Below are 19,624 nucleotides of genomic sequence, written 5' to 3'. Positions count from 1 at the left end.
GCAGACTGTGGAAATGTGCAGAAAACTTCTGGAGAGCTTGAACTGCCATAGAATATGGAAAGAAATTTGAATTATTTTAGCTAAAACTTTAAGACGTGGCAATATCTGTACCTAGAAGAAAATTTTTAATACATACAGAAACACAACATGGTACATATCTCCTAAGTGTGTATACAGATTCACAAGACATATTCATAAGAGAAAATAAAGAACACGCAAAATAAAGAAGAATTTTTGGAAAGACATTCAGACACCCCAGTAATTAGGAAACTGCACGTTTTGAAAACAAGATACCATTTCACATCTATCAGTTCATCAAATTTTATTTTAAAATTCTTTTTTAATTAAAAAATTTTTTTAGAATTTTTTTTTAAATTCTGACAATAATTTCAGAATTATTGGGAAGTGTTGGGAAGGATGTGGAATAAGGACAAAGCACACCAACTGCTTGTGGGAGTTTAAATAGGTTCAGCTCCTTAGAAGAGTAATTCTGCAAAATATCTGGTCAAGTTGATGAGGTCACAGCCTATAAGCCACAATTTCACTTCTACATATAAACCCTAGAGAAACACATGCCCTCGGAGACATGAACAAGAATGTTTGTTGCAGCACTACAAGTGCAAATATAAGTTGGGAATTATTAAAATATCCATCACAGGGAGGGTAAATAAATGCCACATATCTATAAAAAGAAATTGTATAAATCAATTCACACAGATGAATAAGAGATAGGGGGACAGATAAATCTCAAAAACATAGCTAGTTGTAACCTCCCACGTGTCCTGGCCTTTACTCAACACATAGTTACCTTTTAAGAATCATCCCTTGTGATCCCTCATGTAAAAGTAAGATTAAACTAATATGAAGATAACAAAATGATAAAGACCCTGATGAAATGCCAACTCATCTTCTAGGCAATAAATGCACAGTTCTCACATTGAAAAGATTTAACTGAAAATGGGCTTCCCTGGTGGCGCAGTGGTTGAGAATCTGCCTGCTAATTACAGGGGACACGGGTTCAAGCCCTGGTCTGGGAGGATCCCACATGCCGCGGAGCAACTGGGACCGTGAGCCACAACTACTGAGCCTGCGCGTCTGGAGCCTGCGCTCCGCGACAAGAGAGGCCGCGATAGTGAGAGGCCCGCGCACCGCAATGAAGAGTGGCCCCCGCTTGCCACAACTAGAGAAAGCCCTCACACAGAAACGAAGACCCAACACAGCAAAAATAAATTAATTAATTTAAAAGAAAAAAAAGAAATAGAAAAGCCTGATTGTGCAAAATAATTAAGAGACAGGTACAACTTTAAAAAAAAAAAAGACTTAACTGAAAATGTATTTAATATAAAATCAAGAAAGAATTGCTTAGCCTACCATAAGCAGGTTATTGTGCTTTCTAGGTAAGATTATCATAGCAATAGGTGATATTATCATAACCTATCATCAGTCAGAATTAAAACAACTGAAAGTTTACTTCCTAAAACTTAAAAAAGAAATATGGCAAAGTAACCTCTTAGTTCTACACTTCAATGTGTTTCCACACTTAGTTCTACGCTTTTCAATTTTTTTTGCTTCATGCAAAGCAAGCTTTATTTCCAGCTGAAAAGTAATTTAAGCTCTGGAACTTTCATCTAGAATATATTAAAATTAGTCATTTTCATAATTAATATCAGCTTGCTGACACAGATTCAAAAGAAAAAATTTTTTAACGTTTCAGAGATACAGGACAGTTGGATAAAGACCAATTGCACTGGTGGCTGCCGTGTGAGATAACACACTAAACCACGCGCTGCTTCAAACCAAGGGGAAAATGCAATCACATTCAGAATACACCATAGAAACATTATAACAGAAACATTATAACGTGCTCCTTCCTGGTTACTGGGAGCCGGGGGTGGGAGGGGTACGCCATGAAGCTTGTAGGATCTTGAACCCAGGCCCTCGGCAGTGAAAGTGCTGAGTCCTAACCACTGGAAAGCCAGGGACTTCCCTCCTTCCTAGCTTATAAAATCAGTAAACAAATGCTGGCGTATCAGAAGCCTGAAGGAGCCAATAAAAGTAAAATAGCTTGAAAATTTGGGCAACGTACCATCTAAGCACCTGGCGGTGCCGGCACTTAGTAGGTACTCAACAGAGATACTAAATGCATGAAGGGAAGGGAAGGATGAAGGGGGAGAGGGAGAGCAGAACTCTTTCATTTTATTTCAGAACCAGCTTCCTGCTAAGTATCATTCATTCATTTATCCATGTATTCATGCAGTTCAGTTAATTACATTTACTGCATATCTGCTCTAGGTCTAGAGAAAGAGAAAAGCCAACACGTCTCCTCAACACTGCCAGTCTAAGGCTACCTGTTCTCTTACCCTTGGGCCTTTGATCAGGTAATTCTCAGTGTTAGAAATAACACTGTTCCTTTATCCTTGCACATAATGCTCTTCCAAGGGATAATTTTAAATATCGTTCACCTCTGTAAAGCATAACAAAAGTGAACAAACTAAGATTAATGTACTCCAGGCTTACTATTGTAACATTTATATAAATCTACTCATCTTCTCATATGTTAAGGTATTCAAATATTCACTACATCCTTGTGCCTTCGACTATATGTATGTGGATATGTACATACATTTTACACCGGTTTTACAGTAGCTATACACTAGCTATACACTTCACAGTAGGTAATATCTGTTAGTGTAAAAGAGGACAATACTTTAATTACATTCACATTCTCACTCTTAATTTACCTGCTTTTTAAACAAAGATATTTAATTTTGAACACACTCCTATATTTCATTAAAAATAGGAATGTAATTTTTATTAAAGTCCTAAATCTAACATTTCAACCCAAGAGAACAAGCTTACCAATCTTTCAGGTACTTTTAATCAAGAATGAAAATTTAGGGAGACGCAAGAGGGAAGACATATGGGAACATATGTTTATGTATGACTGATTCACTTTGTTATAAAGCAGAAACTAACACACCATTGTAAAGCAATTATACCCCAATAAAGATGTTAAAAAAAAAAAAGAATGAAAATTTAATTAGCCCAGAGAATGAAATCGTCAACAAAAATATTAACTCCTTCTTGTTCTAGATATCGTTCATCACTGAGTCTTTTGTGATAATGCACTTTTTAAATGCCATATAAAAAACTGGAAACTTCCAGAATAAAGACTTAGTATATACCATATATTTTAGAAATATGTGAGCTATTTGAAGATGAGAGAAATAGGAAAAGATCTATCTCTAAGGAAAGATAAAACTTCTTAACCTTATCTTTATAACGTTTAAACAAAAGATAAGCTTCTGTATTCTCCCAAATATTCCTGCAGTTTATTTTTGAAAATTATGCTGAAAATTTTGTATAGTTTTAAATTAAAGAAAACAAAAACTAAGCCCTATTCTCTTATTTAAACAGAGATTTTAAAACTGACAAATTTGAAAGCTGGGTAAGAGTTGCTTTTTTACAGTGGTTGACACATTCTCTGTCAACTTCCTCTATTTCTTCAGGAGTCACACCAAACTTTAGTGTATAAATAAATAAACATTTATAAAAAATATTTGCAAAATGTTTTCTTTTCTTTTTTAAAGTATGATCTCTATTTTTATATATTTATTTTTTATACAGCAGGTTCTTATTAGTTATCTATTTTATACATATTACTGTATACATGTCAATCCCAATCTCCCAATTCATCCCACCACCACCACCCCCTACCCCCCTGCAAAAGGTTTTCAAGGCAGGCAATCCCACACTCATAAAGCGGCTGAAGGGAAACAAACTCTTTCGCATTATTGCAGGCTGCCCGCTTTATTCATGAACGTAATCAAGCCCCTGAAAATGAAGAGCAGTCGTTGTCTGCACTGTGACGAAGCCAGCAGTCTCTGCACAAACAGCACCACTCATTTATGAAGAGCAACAGACACAGGGATACCCGCTTGCTTCTTTCATCTCATCAGAGGCTGTATGCTACGTGAATGACAACCCACAGGACACAGTGAACCCCAGGTCGTACTTATGGGTTCTTCCAAAACCATATTTTTGTTTGCCTGTTTTATTTTCAGGAAACCTATAACACCTTAACTGAAAAAAGTAGAATTATCCCAGTAAGGAGGCTGATTCCAGTCCCAGTGATATTACCTTCCAGGGCTAAATTCCAGAGCTGAACGTGGGCTGTACGTGGAATAACCTTATGTCTTCTGGTACCAGCTGCCGGCACTGTCTCCTCTCTTCGGAGCAATCTCAGCCTCCCAGCAGCCTTTATCTTACAGTCGTGTGGGGTCCGCTACACCCACACACCCAAGCGATCATCCCCACCAGTCATATCCAAAGGTTTACTTCAAAAACATGCTGCCGAGGAACCCCATAAGATCTATGAGAGAAGGGACCATACTACATCCCAGTCCAAAGTCTTTTATAACCCACAATATGGCTAAAAGGACAGGGTAGTACTGCTGAAGTATCAAATAGAAGTGAAATATTAAAAAATAAAAAGATCGAAATGTAGCACATCTACTTACATGACTTAAGCAGTGAAATGATTTCCTCCATTAAATTGCTCTCAAGCAGACTAAGTTTCCCACTAAAATGTATTAGCTTCTTTCTTCTTAGGAAACACAAAGGCTGATTTGTGTTCAGACATTTTCATTACATAGAAACTAGACAGAGGGCTTTACTTATTGATAAAGTAGCCTGTTCAGTTATGATACAGCAAATGTGATCTCTCAAATGGCTTTTAGCACATGTATTTAGCTTGTTTTTATGGAACTAAGCCTAAAGCTACTTATTCTATTCATTAAATTAAAAGCAGGTATTCTTGTAAGAGAATTTGTTCCAGTAAAGTTAGTCTTTAGGAAAATTTCTTCTAAAGCTGTCTTGCCTTCTCATGATTCTTAAATAAAATTGATATGTCACAAAGGGAGAACATGACAATTTATTATAACAAATTATATTTAAGAAAGGCCCTACTTTTTTCACTTTTGTAATTGATACTTAAATACACAGCAAAACTCACCCTGTTAAATATATCAGGTGCAATTTACTAAACAAAAAATAACAAAAGTTATACATAATATTAACTGACACTCCAGTAGAGATAATCTCATGTCCTTATACTACTGATCAGTTGTCGCCAAACTTTTAGCAATATCACCAAAAGTTTTCAGCAGCCTAAACCCGTGTTAAAAGTCTAAACATTCCAGGTTTTAGATTTTTCCCAATCTTTTGAATTTCATGTGCTCTATCTTGATCAATTTATCCAACAATATGTGAAAAGGTTTTTAGAGTATATTTGAAGACAGAAGAAAATGTTCAACTACGATTCACTGAGTCCCTATGTGAACTGCTGGCGCTTTCTTTCACCTACATGGTTAACACTGCTCTCCAAAAAGGTAGGTTTGACTTGTCATGATCTTCTTCGGCCATACCTTCTTACTTGGAGGGATTTAGTTTTGACATTAAAACATGAGAAATCATAATGAAGCTTCCCTGTTCAAAAATCTTTAATCATTCTCTCAAACTCAAGTTGATGTTTCAAGTCTTCTTTCACGTGAGTCCAACTTACCTGTTCAAGTATATGGTCCACAATTCCCATCTACATCTCCCTGTTCTGGTAAGGTTGATTTATTCACTGCCCCCTTTATCTCTAAACTGTATTTTCCATATTGTACACACTATCATTTTCATAAGAAAAAAATCATTACATCACTTTCTGTGGGTGGTTAATATCTTCTAGTTCAGTCAGTTCAAGCCACCAATCTTTGCTTAAAAGGCATATCAATATATTTGCCTCCAACAATTTCACATGAATAAATTCCATAACATAAATAAGGTTGTTTTCTAAGACATCTAAAAATATTACTGGATTAAAACATCTTCAAATCTGACATGTCACAATTTCTATAAAAAAATCATCAATTCATCATGAACTACATTTTAATTCAACTTAAATTCTGTCCTGATTTATTATATGTATTTTATTTAATAAGTATAGTTTTAAAAACTAATCAGCTTTGTGATTTAGTTCTGTATGTAAACAAAGCACAAATTATTTAAATTGACATTAATATACTTATTTAAAAGGAATACTAGCAGAAGTTATATTTTGCATTGAACAAAAGCAATAATTTTCTTTGAAAAGCAGTGTAATCTAAATATTTTCATTCTAATAATACACAGAATAGCTAATGCTTTATAAAAGGAAAAATAAATTAAGCTATTTTATTGTAGCAATAAGGAATTGTACAGAGGAGATGACTAAAATAAGAAAAATATCACCTGTTTTCCAATGTGTATTATAATTTTATAACCCATTCATTTTATTTCTGAATATATTGTTTGAATTAAGGTTGAGTTCTGGTCGTAGCTGACCCTTAAACATCCAATTAATATTTCTTATTTTACTATTTATCAGACTTGTCTACCCTTCGATATATCACACTGGTGTTCTTAGGAAAATCACATGAAGTAGTAGAGGAAAAAATTAGACAAATATTTTTTTAATTATATTTTTGAAAATGAATCTATCATTACCCAGTTAAAAGTGATGAGACTTTGTTTTATAGACTATTTTAATAGAATCTAATAATCATGTCTGTTCATACTGAAGTAAAACCATGGGTCAGAGTATTGCAGGATTTGGCAGAACCCCCAGAAAGGCATAAATTTCACTAACATTACAGACTCCCTACTCTAAGTCAATTTATATGCCCCAGAATAACCTCAGAAACAAGCTGTGAACGTCAGAAAAAGCTAAAACCTCATTTTATACCAGAATAATATGCAAAGACAAAGAAGTAAACCTAGACAAATTTACCAGTATAATAATAATAATAGGTAAATTACATAGCAAGATTTATGTTCAGTTTCAGAAGTGATACATTTACCTTGAAAGGCAGCTGTGTTTCGAGATATCAGAAACTTTAATGTAGAGCTGGATGTTTGAAGCACCTGCTGCATATCTTGGCGAGCTGCGATTTGATAACTTTCCTCCATCTTCCTGGTGCAACATGCAGGGTTTTTGGCTATGCAAACCTGAAGATCAGGCCCTGGAATACACAGAATATTTTTCATAATAATTACCTGTTCATTTAACAAACATTACATGTTACGTATCAGACATTAATGATCAGCACTGCACATTACAGGTTCATGTCCTATATGCCCACCAGAAAAATGATACCAGTGGGTTGACACCAGCCTTAGGATACCCTGGATCCCACAGGAAGCTGTGTCAGAAACTGGCCCCATCCACCCTCAGGCAAAAAACACAAACAAAGGAAGGTTAAAAAATATGCTACTAAACAACAAATGGATCACTGAAGAAATCAAAGGAGAAATCAAAAAATACCTAGAGACAAATGAAAATAAAAACACAACAATCTAAAATCTATAGGATGCAGCAGCAGAAGTTCTAAGAGTGAAGTTTATAGCAATACAAGCTTACTTCAGGAAAAAAAAAATCTCAAAAGAACAACCAAACCTTATACCTAAAAGAACTAGAAAAATGAGAACAATGACAACAACAACAACAAAATGTTAGTAGAAGGAAAGAAATCATAAAGCAGAAATAAATGAAAGAGAGAATTTGAAAAAACAAAAAAAAAGTAGAAAAGATCAATGAAACTAAGAGCTGATTCTTTGAAAAGATAGACAAAATTGATAAACCATTAGCCAGACTCATCAAAAAAGAAAGAGGGCCCAAATTAATAAAATTAGAAATGAAAAAGGAGAAGTTACAACTGACACCACAGACATACAAAGGGTCACAAGAGATTACTACAAATAATTATAGCCCAATAAAATGGGCAACCTAAAAGAAATGGATAAATTTCTAGAAATGCACAATATCCCAAGACTGAACCAGGAAGAAACATAATATATAAACAGTCTAACTACCAGTAATGAAACTGAATCAGTAATAAAGAAAAACAAAGTCCAGGACCAGATGGCTTCACAGGTGAATTCTACCAAACATTTAGAGAAGAGTTAACACCTATCTTTCTCAAGCTATTCCAAAGAGTTAACACCTATCTTTCTCAAACTATTCCAAAGAGTTAACACCTATCTTTCTCAAACTATTCCAAAGAGTTAACACCTATCTTTCTCAAACTATTCCAAAATATTGCAGAGGAAGGAAGCTTTGGAACTCATTCTACAAACACAGCATCACGCTGATACAAAAACCAGGCAAAGGTATCACAAAAAGAAAATTACAGGGCTTCCCTGGTGGCGCAGTGGTTGAGAGTCCACCTGTCGATGCAGGGGACACAGGTTCGTGCCCTGGTCTGGGAAGACCCACATGCCGTGGAGTGGCTGGGCCCATGAGCCATTGCCGCTGAGCCTGTGAATCCAGAGCCTGTGCTCCGCAACAGGAGAGGTCACGACAGTGAGAGGCCCACGCACCGCAAAAAAAAAAAAAAAAGAAAGAAAATTACAGGTGAATGTTACTGTTGAAAATAGATGCAGAAATCCTCAACAAGGTATTAGCAAACCAAATTTTCAATATTATATTAAAAAACTCATACATCATGATCAAGTGTAATTTATCCCAGTGATGAATGGATGGTTCAATATCCCCAATCAATCAATCAGTGTGATAACCACATTGACAAATTGAAGAATAAATATTATATGATCATCTCAATAGATACAGAAAAAGCTTTTGACAAAATTCAACACCCATTTATGATAAAAACACTCCAGAAAGTGGGCAGAGAGGAAACATACCTCAACATAGTAAAAGCCATATATGACAAACCCAAGCTAACATAATACTCAGTGGTGAGAAACTAAAAGCATTTCTTCTAAGATCAGGCACAAGAAAAGGATATCCACTCTTGCCACTTTTATTCAATATAGTATTGGAAGTCCTAGCCACAACAGCAGACAAGAAAAAGAAACAAAAGGAATCCAAACGGGAAAGGAAGAAGTAAAACTGTCACTGTATGCAAATGACATGATACTATACATAGAAAATCCTCAAGACACCATCAAAAACCTACTAGAGCTCGGGGCTTCCCTGGTGGCGCAATGGTTGAGGGTCCGCCTGCCGATGCAGGGGACACGGGTTCGTGCCCCGGTCCGGGAGGATCCCGCATGCCGCGGAGCGGCTGGGCCCGTGAGCCATGGCCGCTGGGCCTGCGCGTCCGGAGCCTGTGCTCCGCAACGGGAGAGGCCACAACAGTGAGAGGCCCACGTACTGCAAAAAACAAAAAAAAAAAACAAAAACAAAACAAAAAAAAAAACCTACTAGAGCTCATCAATGAATTCAGTAAATTTGCAGGATACAAAATTAATATACAGAAATCTGTTGCATTTCTATACACTAACAATGAACTATCAGAAAGAGAAATCAAGGAAACAATTTCATTTACAATCACATCCAAAAGAATAAAATATCTAGGAATAAGCCTACCTAAGGAGGTAAAAGAACTGTACTCAGAAAACTATAAGACACTGATGAAATAAATTGAAGATAACATAAACATATGGAAACATATACCATGTTCACTGATTAGGAAAATTAATATTATTAAAATGACCATACTACCCAAGGCTATCTACAGATTCAATGCAATCCCTATCAAAATACCAAGAGCATTTTTCACAGAACTAGAACACATAATTTTAAAATTTGTGTGGAAACACAGAAGTCCCTGAATAGTCAAAACAATTTTGAGAAAGAAGAACAGATCTGGAGGAATCATGCTCCCTGATTTCAAACTATACTACAAAGCTACAGTAATCAAAACAGTATCGTACTGGTACAAAAACACATAAATATATCAATGGAACAGAATAGAGAGTCCAGAAATGAACCCACACTTACATGGGCAATTAATTTATGACAAAGGAGGCAAGAATATACAATGGGGAAAAGACAGCCTCTTCAATAATGGTGTTGGAAAAACTGGACAGCGACACACAAAAGAATCAAACTGGCTACCCTCTCACACCATGCACAAAAATAAATTCCAAATGGGTTAAATACCTAAATATACGGCCCAAAACCATAAAGCTTCTAGAAAAAAACATAGACGGTAAGCTCTTTGATATCTATCTTAGAAATATTTTGTTGGGTATGTCTCCTCAGGCAAGGGAAACAAAAACAAAATAAATAAACGAGCCTATGCCAAATTGAAAAGCTTTTGCACAGCACAGGAAACTATCGACAAAATGAAAAGGCCACTCACTGAACGGGAGAAGATATTTGTAACTGATATATCCAATAGGGGTTAATATCTAAAATCTTCAAAGAACCCATACAACTCAATATCAAAAAAACTAACAATGCAGTTAAAAAATAGAGGTTCTGAATAGACATTTTTATGAAGAAGACATACAGATGGTCAACAGACACATGAAAAGATGCTCAAGATCACTAATCGTCAGGGAAATGGAAATTAAAACCATAATGAGATATCACCTCACATTGTCCAAGTGGCTATTATCAAAAAGACAGCAAATAACAAGTGTTATCAGGATGTGGAAAAAAAGAGAACCTTTGTGCATTGTTGATGAGAATGTAAATTGGTGTAGCTGCTGTGGAAAACAGTATGGAAATTTCTCAAAAAATGAAAAATAGAACTACTATATAATCCAACAATTCCATCCCTGGGTATTTATTTGAAGAAAACAAAAAACACTAATTTGAAAAGATATATGCACCCCTATACTCACTGCAGCATTATTTACAATAGCTAAGATATGGAAGCAACATAAGTGCCCATCAATAAATGAATGGATAAATAATGTAATATATATATATCATATGTGAGATATATATATCACATGTGATATATATATAAAGTTAGTCATGAAAAAGAATAAAATCTTGCCATTTGTGACAACATGAATGGAACTAGAGGGTATTATGCTAAGTGAAATAGGTCAAACAGTAAAAGACAAATAGTGTATGATTCCACTTATATGTGGAATCTAAAAACCAAAACAAATGAACGAACACAACTAAACAGAAACAGAGTCATAAATACAGAAAACAAACAGATGGTTGCCAGAGGGGAGGGGAATAGGGAAAGAAAGAAATAGGTGAGGGAGATTAAGAGGTACAAACTTCCAGTTGTAAAATAAATGAGACACAGCGTGGGGAATATAGTCAATGACTACATAATATCTTTGTATGGTGACATATTGTAACTAGACTTATGGCAATTATTTTGAAATGTATTGAAATATCAAATCATTATGCTGTGTAACAGGAACTAACATAGAGCTGTACACCAATTGTACTTCAAAAACAAACAAACTCATAGAAAAAGAGATCAGATATGTACAGGGAGTTGGAAAAGGGGCAACTGGATGAAGATAGTCAAAAGGTACAAACTCCCAGTTATAAAGATAAGTAAGTACTAGAGATGTAAAGTACAATGTGATAAATATAAGTAACATCGCTGTATGTTATATATGAAAGTTAAGAGAGTAAATCCTAAGAGTCTCACCACAAGGAAAAACTTTTTTTCTATTTCTTTGATTTTGTATCTACAAGAGAGGATAGATGTTCAGTAAACTTATTGTGATAACCATATCATGATGTATGCAAGTAAAATCATTATGCTGTATACCTTAAACTTATACAGTGTTGTATGTCAATTGTAGCTCAATAAAACTGGAAGAAAAAAACTACAATGCGATACCACCTCACACCCATTAGAATGACTACTATGAAAAATACAGATGATAACAAGTGTTAGCGAGGATGTGGAGTTATTAGAACACTTGTGTACTGCTGGTTGGAATGTGAAATGGTAAAACCACTGTGGAAAACAATACGGCAGTTACTCAAAAACCTAAAAGTAGCATTACCATAAGATCCAGCAATTCTACTTCTCTATACATACCCAAAAGAATTGAAAACAGTCTTGAAGAGATATTTGTACACAATATTCGCAGCATATTATTCACAATAGCTAAAACATGGAAGCAGCCCAAGTGTCCATGGATTGATGAATGGTAAGCAAAATACAGTATATACATACACTGGAATACTATTCAACCTTAAAAAGGAAGGAAATTCTGACTTATGCTACAACATGGATGAACCTTGACGACATTACACTAGGTGAAATAAGTCAGTCACAAAAACACAAATATAACTCTACTCATATGAGGTTCTTAGGATCACCAAAATCATAGAGACAGAAGGTAGAATGGTGGTTAGCTGGGGCTGGGCAGAGGCGGGAGACTGGGGAGTTACTGTTTAATGGGGACAGTTTCAGTTTTGCAAGATGAAAAGAGTTCTGGAGGTAGATGGTGGCAGTGGTTTGTGTAACATAAACGTATTTAGTACCACTGAACTGTGCACTTATAAAGTGGTTAAGATGGTAAATTTCATAGTTTACTGCAATAAAAACAATTAGAAACAAATCTTGCTAATATGATTAACAACTCTTATCCTAGACAGGAGCCCAGGGCAAGCCCCGTTATCCATAGCAGGTACGCTAGAGAACAGATAAAAAGGTATGCGGCGTGGAATAGTGCCTAAAGAGGACAACCCTGAGGGCGCATCATGGGGTGAGCCTCAGGGCATCCCAAGCCTACCCAGGTTTCAGGACAATTGTATTTACATGGCCCAATATAATACAGTTATTCCCTTGTTTTAGGGTAGGAGTAACGGTTATGCTCTTTGATCTCTGCAGAGTTTCACAGCTTCCACATTAGCTCTTCACTGATCAACTGTAGATCAGCAAACATAAAATATGCAAATGTGCATGTGTGTACACACACACACACACACACACACACACACACACACACACACAAAAGCCACCTTTCAATCTCCTCCTTTTCCACACAGATTCAGCCTCAGGCTTCAGTTTCTGTAAGTTAGACAAATAAACAGCAGTGTCCTTGAGCATTGCACAAAGGCTCAGACACATAAAATGTGTCACAGTAGGTAACACCTTGGCAATTATTTTTCATTTATATTGCCTGAAGTTATACAAATGCAAATTCCACTTCAAACAGTAAAACTGACTTAAAGAAAACAAAGCTATCTTCTCAGCTTTCTTCCTAAATGGAAAGATTGAGGAATTAGAGTTCAGAGAAAAACAATGATAAGAGACTGGGGAAGAGAACCAATGAATAAATATTAAAGGATATAAACATATTTGCTACAGGAAAGACTGCTAGGGAATAAAAATAATGATAATAGTAACAACAATAATAGATCACTGCAAATATCTCTCCAGAATTTAAATACCTAACATCACTTTGCTAGATCACATTCTTTTCTTTTTTTCTTAACTGTTCAACTAAATTTTTTTTTTACATCTTTATTGGAGTATAATTGCTTTACAATGGTGTGTTAGTTTCTGCTTTATAACAAAGTGAATCAGTTACACATATACATATGTTCCCATATCTCTTCCCTCTTGCGTCTCCCTCCCTCCCACCCTCCCTATCCCACCCCTCTAGGTGGTCACAAAGCACCGAGCTGATTTCCCTGTGCTATGTGGCTGCTTCCAACTAGCTATCTATTTTACGTTTGGCAGTGTATATATGTCCATGCCACTCTCTCACTTTGTCACAGCTTACCCTTCCCCCTCCCTATAACCTCAAATCCATTCTCTATTAGGTCTGTGTCTTTATTCCTGCCTTACCCTTAGGTTCTTCATGACATTTTTTTTCTTAAATTCCATATATATGTTAGCATACGGTATTTGTCTTTCTTTTTCTGACTTACTTCACTCTGTATGACAGACTCTAGGTCCATCCATCTCATTACAAATAGTTCAATTTCATTTCTTTTTATGGCTGAGTAACATTCCATTGTATATATGTGCCACATCTTCTTTATCCATTCATCCGATGATGGACACTTAGGTTGTTTCCATCTCCGGATTATTGTAAATAGAGCTGCAATGAACATTTTGGTACATGACTCTTTTTGAATTATTCTTTTCTCAGGGTATATGCCAAGTAGTGGGATTGCTGGGTCATATGGTAGTTCTATTTGTAGTTTTTTGAGGAACCTCCATACTGTTCTCCATAGTGGCTGTACCAATTCACATTCCCACCAGCAGTGAAAGAGTGTTCCCTTTTCTCCACACCCTCTCCAGCATTTATTCTTTCTAGATTTTTTGATGATGGCCATTCTGACTGGTGTGAGATGATATCTCATTGTAGTTTTGATTTGCATTTCTCTAATGATTAATGACGTTGAGCATTCTTTCATGTGTTTGTTGGCAATCTGCATATCTTCTTTGGAGAAATGTCTATTTAGGTCTTCTGCCCATTTTTGGATTGGGTTGTTTGTTTTTTGGTTATTGAGCTGCATGAGCTGCTTGTAAATTTTGGAGATTAATCCTTTGTCAGTTGCTTCATTTGCAAATATTTTCTCCCATTCTGAGGGTTGTCTTTTGGTCTTGTTTATGGTTTCCTTTGCTGTGCAAAAGCTTTGAAGTTTCATTAGGTCCCATTTGTTTATTTTTGTTTTTATTTCCATTTCTCTAGGAGGTGGGTCACAAAGGATCTTGCTGTGATTTATGTCATAGAGTGTTCTGCCTATGTTTTCCTCTAAGAGTTTGATAGTTTCTGGCCTTACATTTAGGTCTTTAATCCATCTTGAACTTATTTTTGTGTATGGTGTTAGGGAGTGATCTAATCTCATACTTTTACATGTACCTGTCCAGTTTTCCCAGCACCACTTATTGAAGGGGCTGTCCTTTCTCCACTGTACATTCCTGCCTCCTTTATCAAAGATAAGGGGACCATATGTGCGTGGGTTTATCTCTGGGCTTTCTATCCTGCTCCATTGATCTATATTTCTGGTTTTGTGCCACTACCATACTGTCTTGATTACTGTAGCTTTGCAGTATAGTCTGAAATCAGGGAGCCTGATTCCTCCAGCTCCGTTTTTCATTCTCAAGATTGCTTTGGCTATTCGGGGTCTTTTGTGTTTCCATACAAATTGTGAAATTTTTTGTTCTAGTTCTGTGAAAAATGCCATTGGTAGTTTGATAGGGATTGCATTGAATCTGTAGATTGCTTTGGGTAGTAGAGTCATTTTCACAATGTTGATTCTTCCAATCCAAGAACATGGTATATCTCTCCATCTATTTGTATCATCTTTAATTTCTTTCATCAGTGTCTTATAATTTTCTGCATACAGGTCTTTTTTCTCCTTAGGTAGGTTTATTCCTACCTAGATATTTTATTCTTTTTGTTGCAGTGGTAAATGGGAGTGTTTTCTTGATTTCACTTTCAGATTTTTCATCATTAGTGTATAGGAATGCCAGAGATTTCTGTGCATTAATTTTGTATCCTGCTACTTTACCAAATTCATTGATTAGCTCTGGTAGTTTTCTGGTAGCATCTTTAGGCTTTTCTATGTATAGTATCATGTCATCTGCAAACAGTGACAGCTTTACTTCTTCTTTTCCAATTTGGATTCCTTTTATTTCCTTTTCTCCTCTGATTGCTGTGGCTAAAACTTCCAAAACTATGTTGAATAAGAGTGGTGAGAGTGGGCAACCTTGTCTTGTTCCTGATCTTAATGGAAATGCTTTCAGTTTTTCACCACTGAGGATGATGTTGGCTGTGGCTTTGTCATATATGGCCTTTATTATGTTGAGGAAAGTTCCCTCTATGCCTACTTTCTGCAGGGTTTTTATCATAAATGGGTGTTGAATTTTTTGAAAGCTTTCTCTGCATCTATTGAGATGACCATATGGTTTTTCTCCTTCAACTTGTTAATATGGTGATCACATTGATTGATTTGCATATATTGAACAATCCTTGCATTCCTGGAATAAACCCCACTTGATCATGCTGTATGATCCGTTTAATGTGCTGTTGGATTCTGTTTGCTAGTATTTTGTTGAGGATTTTTGCATCTATGTTCATCAGTGATATTGGCCTGTAGTTTTCTTTCTTTGTGACATCCTTGTCTGGTTTTGGTATCAAGGTGATGGTGGCCTCGTAGAATGAGTTTGGGAGTGTTCCTCCCTCTGCTATATTTTGGAAGAGTTTGAGAAGGATAGGTGTTAGCTCTTCTCTAAATGTTTGATAGAATTCGCCTGTGAAGCCATCTGGTCCCAGGCTTTGGTTTGTTGGAAGATTTTTTAATCACAGTTTCAATTTCAGTGCTTGTGATTGGTCTGTTCATATTTTCTATTTCTTCCTGATTCAGTCTTGGCAGGTTGTACATTTCTAAGAATTTGTCCATTTCTTCCAGGTTGTCCACTTTATTGGCATAGAGTTGCTTGTAGTAATCTCTCATGATTCTTTGTATTTCTGCAGTGTCAGTTGTTACTTCTCCTTTTTCATTTCTAATTCTATTGATTTGAGTCTTCTCCCTTTTTTTCTTGATGAGTCTGGCTAATGGTTTATCTATTTTGTTTATCTTCTCAAAGAACCAGCTTTTAGTTTTATTGATCTTTGCTATCGTTTCCTTCATTTCTTTTTCATTTATTTCTGATCTGCAGATCACATTCTTAAAAGTGGCCCAAGAAGGCCCCAAGTTGGACCACTTCTTCCTTCCCTCCTGCTCTAGCCTCATCTCAAGTAACATCAGCCATTGTACTCTTCCCTTCACACACCAGCCTTCTTTTATTTCCTCATATTCACCAAGTGCCCTCTTTGCACAGAGCCATTCTGCATGCTCTTCCCTCTGTCTTAGACAGTCTTGCGGCAAACACACACCTTCCCTTACTTCATTCCCATCTATTTTTCTTTAAGTCTTAATTATGTCTTCCCACAGGAACTTTCCTTAACCCCACCGACAGCTCCAGTCCCTACTCTATGCCTTTGGACTGCCCCTCATTCCTCTTCATTGCACTTATCATCATAAGAAAGCAAAGCCAAATGGACCCCAAACAGGTACTACATGGTAACAAGATATATTTTTAAAATATTTCAAAGCCTGGCTTCAAAGAACATGGCATAACTGAGGATGCTTATGAAACAACAAGAGTACGCAACCCAAGCTCAGGAGCAGCAGCCGTGTTTCTGATCAGTAAAACCAAACTCTGCGAGAAGGAAAGTGCTAAAAACAAAATGAAATTAAAAATAAAACAGCAGGCTCCTTGCTGAAGGGGCCCTCGACCAGAATTGTGTGGGCTTTTCTTAATTGCCTACCCAGAGGCAGCAGTACTGGTTACTACGTTTTCCTTTCTGTCCCCCCACTTAAGAAACTGTTAACAGCCATCTACCTGCTTGTGTACTTTTGTTCATATGTTAAAACAGAAACATTGGGAGGCATTCTGGCAAGATGGTGGCAGTGGCAGCATAGTTTTCACGATCTCCTAATCCCCACATGGACCAGACAGAACAACTTGAAACCAAGTCCAAAAAATACAACAAAACTGGGTGATGTAATATCCCCACAACCTTCAAAATATATGTGGAGTGGGGAAAAAACAGCAACAGCCACAGATCTTCACAGTATCAGGGTCTGGGCAGAAGAGAGAAAAATGAAAGAGAGGGATAATGTCTGAAGGACCTAAGGACAGATGAAGCCCCAAAGAGCCAATCAGAATTCACAAGAAAGCACAGTGGACCAATCTGTGAACAGCAGCTGAAATGGAGAGTTTTGCCCTCTCGATCACTGGATGTGCGCAAAGTAGCCAAGATTAAAATGAATGAATTAGCAGGAGCAATCCAGACCCCTATGAACTCTCCAAAGAGATCCAGCAGGCTCCTTTCCAAGGAAGAACCCCACGCAGAAGAGAAACGTCTGGAAGCGGAATGAAAATTCAACAGAAGAAGGAGTTAAGAGACATACACAGAGAAGGTCCAGACCAAAGTGGGAAGGGAAATAAATCCAGAAAATTTCAGAAAACAAGCAGCCATACTTTTAAACACTACATAAAACCAACAGAAGAAGAAACTCTGTAAAGTCACAAAAACTATTCTGAAGTCTATTTCAACCTAAATTTCCAAGGAAAAACACCAACTTCATGTGAACTGAACATCAAAAAATATTGAGGTCAAATCTCACACAGAGTTATTACGATAAAAAAGGGAATAAGGAACAGAATAACATCCCTACAGACAAAGAAATCATGCCAGAAAGACATGCCCTCCCCCCAAACAATAAAAAATTCAACCATGCTATTTCAAAGCAAGCTAAAAGATGACATAGAACATGAAAGAACAGCACAAATCAGAGTTTTAAAAATTCAGATATGAGGTGACAGTACTCAGGAAAGAATTAAAGATGAAAGAAAAACATTCTGAAGAGAATACTAAACTAGAAGAAACACAGAAGCCAATCACACAAAGGTAATACCTTAAGAGAAGCAGAGGGTGGAAAATAAGGAATTGTGAAAAATCAAAAAGTACGCAAGGATTTGAAAGACAGTGACAGAAGAAATATTGTTTATTATGTAAACCCCTGAAGAAGAAAACAGGACAAATACTAAAACCTGTATTTTATTCTATGCTGAAACTGTTGTGAGGGTGAAATGGGATAAAATAAGTAATTATGGACTATTCAAATTCTGTTCTCTAATTCTATCCCGTATCCCTGAAAATCAGGATTTTTTTAGTGAAGAAGAAAAGAGATACAGACATAATAAAGAAGAGGTTAAGTAAAACTCTGCAAAATAGGTAGCTAGTGGGAAGAAGCCGCATGGCACAGGGAGATCAGCTCAGTGCTTTGTGACCACCTAGAAGGGTGGGATAGGGAGGACGGGAAGGAGATGCAAGATGGAGGGGATATGAGGATATATGTATACGTATAGCTGATTCACTTTGTTATAAAGCAGAAACTAACACACCATTGTAAAGCAATTATACTCCAATAAAAATGTTTTAAAAAAAAAGACCATTAAAGATATCAAAAAAAAACCAAAAAAACTCTGCAAACTTGACTTAAAGTAGCAATATGAAAGCACAAAGAAATTTACCTTTAAAAATATATATTTCCTAGTTTCACTGAAAAGGCCTAGGAACAATGAATAACTGAGTGGCAAACGGTCCCCCTTGTGCCCAGATTATAATCTTGAAATACCAATACTCTCAAAAGAAGTCAGTGCTTTTCTAAGAAATGCCTCCCTCTAGGTCTGGGGCAGGAAAGAGATAAGATGACAGACTAGCTAAGCATCTTGTCCACCAGATACCCAAGAAGCTAGGGTCAAATAACCCTAGTTATTTGCTAATAGACTTGCTAGTAGATAGCAAATAACTACCAGGGTCATATCAAAATGGACTCAGGAATCATATTCGTCTGCCAGGGCTGCCATTACAGAAGACCGCAGACTGGCGGCTTACACAACAGAAATGTATTTTATCACAGTTCTGGAGGCTGGAAGTCCAAGACCAAAGTGCTGGCAGGTTTGGTTTCTTTTGAGGCCTCTCAAATCCTTGGCTTACAGATGGCATCTTCTCTGTGTGTCCTCAGGTGGCCTGCTCTTTGTACATGTGCTCTCCCCACGTCTTTCTTCTTATAAGGACACCGGTAATGTTGGATTAGGACCCATCCTTATGACCTCATTTAACCTTAATTACCTCCCATCTCCTAAGTCATATTAGGGGCTAGGGCTTCAACTTAGGAATTTGGGGAACACAGTTTAGCCCATAGCAGAAGCCATCTTCAACTATCATACTAAGTGAAGTAAGTCAGAAAGAGGAAGACAAATACCATACGATATCACTTATATGT

At 36.5% G+C, this 19,624-nt stretch overlaps 1 protein-coding gene across 1 annotated transcript in view; it reads right to left on the bottom strand.

Annotated features, from left to right (window-relative positions):
• The window catches only part of GPC5 (glypican 5), a 636,849-nt gene that overhangs the window by 587,130 nt on the left and 30,095 nt on the right, over nt 1-19,624 (bottom strand). The window contains exon 2 of the mRNA XM_019920866.3: nt 6,885-7,046. Coding sequence (XP_019776425.3) covers nt 6,885-7,046 — 162 coding nt within the window. The remainder of the gene's footprint in view (nt 1-6,884; nt 7,047-19,624) is intronic.

Source organism: Tursiops truncatus, chromosome 18 (genome assembly GCF_011762595.2).
Source record: "Tursiops truncatus isolate mTurTru1 chromosome 18, mTurTru1.mat.Y, whole genome shotgun sequence".
In the NCBI taxonomy this organism is placed as follows: domain Eukaryota; kingdom Metazoa; phylum Chordata; class Mammalia; order Artiodactyla; family Delphinidae; genus Tursiops; species Tursiops truncatus.
Note: the sequence above shows the minus strand (reverse complement) of the source record. Positions and strands in the feature narration are given on the sequence as shown.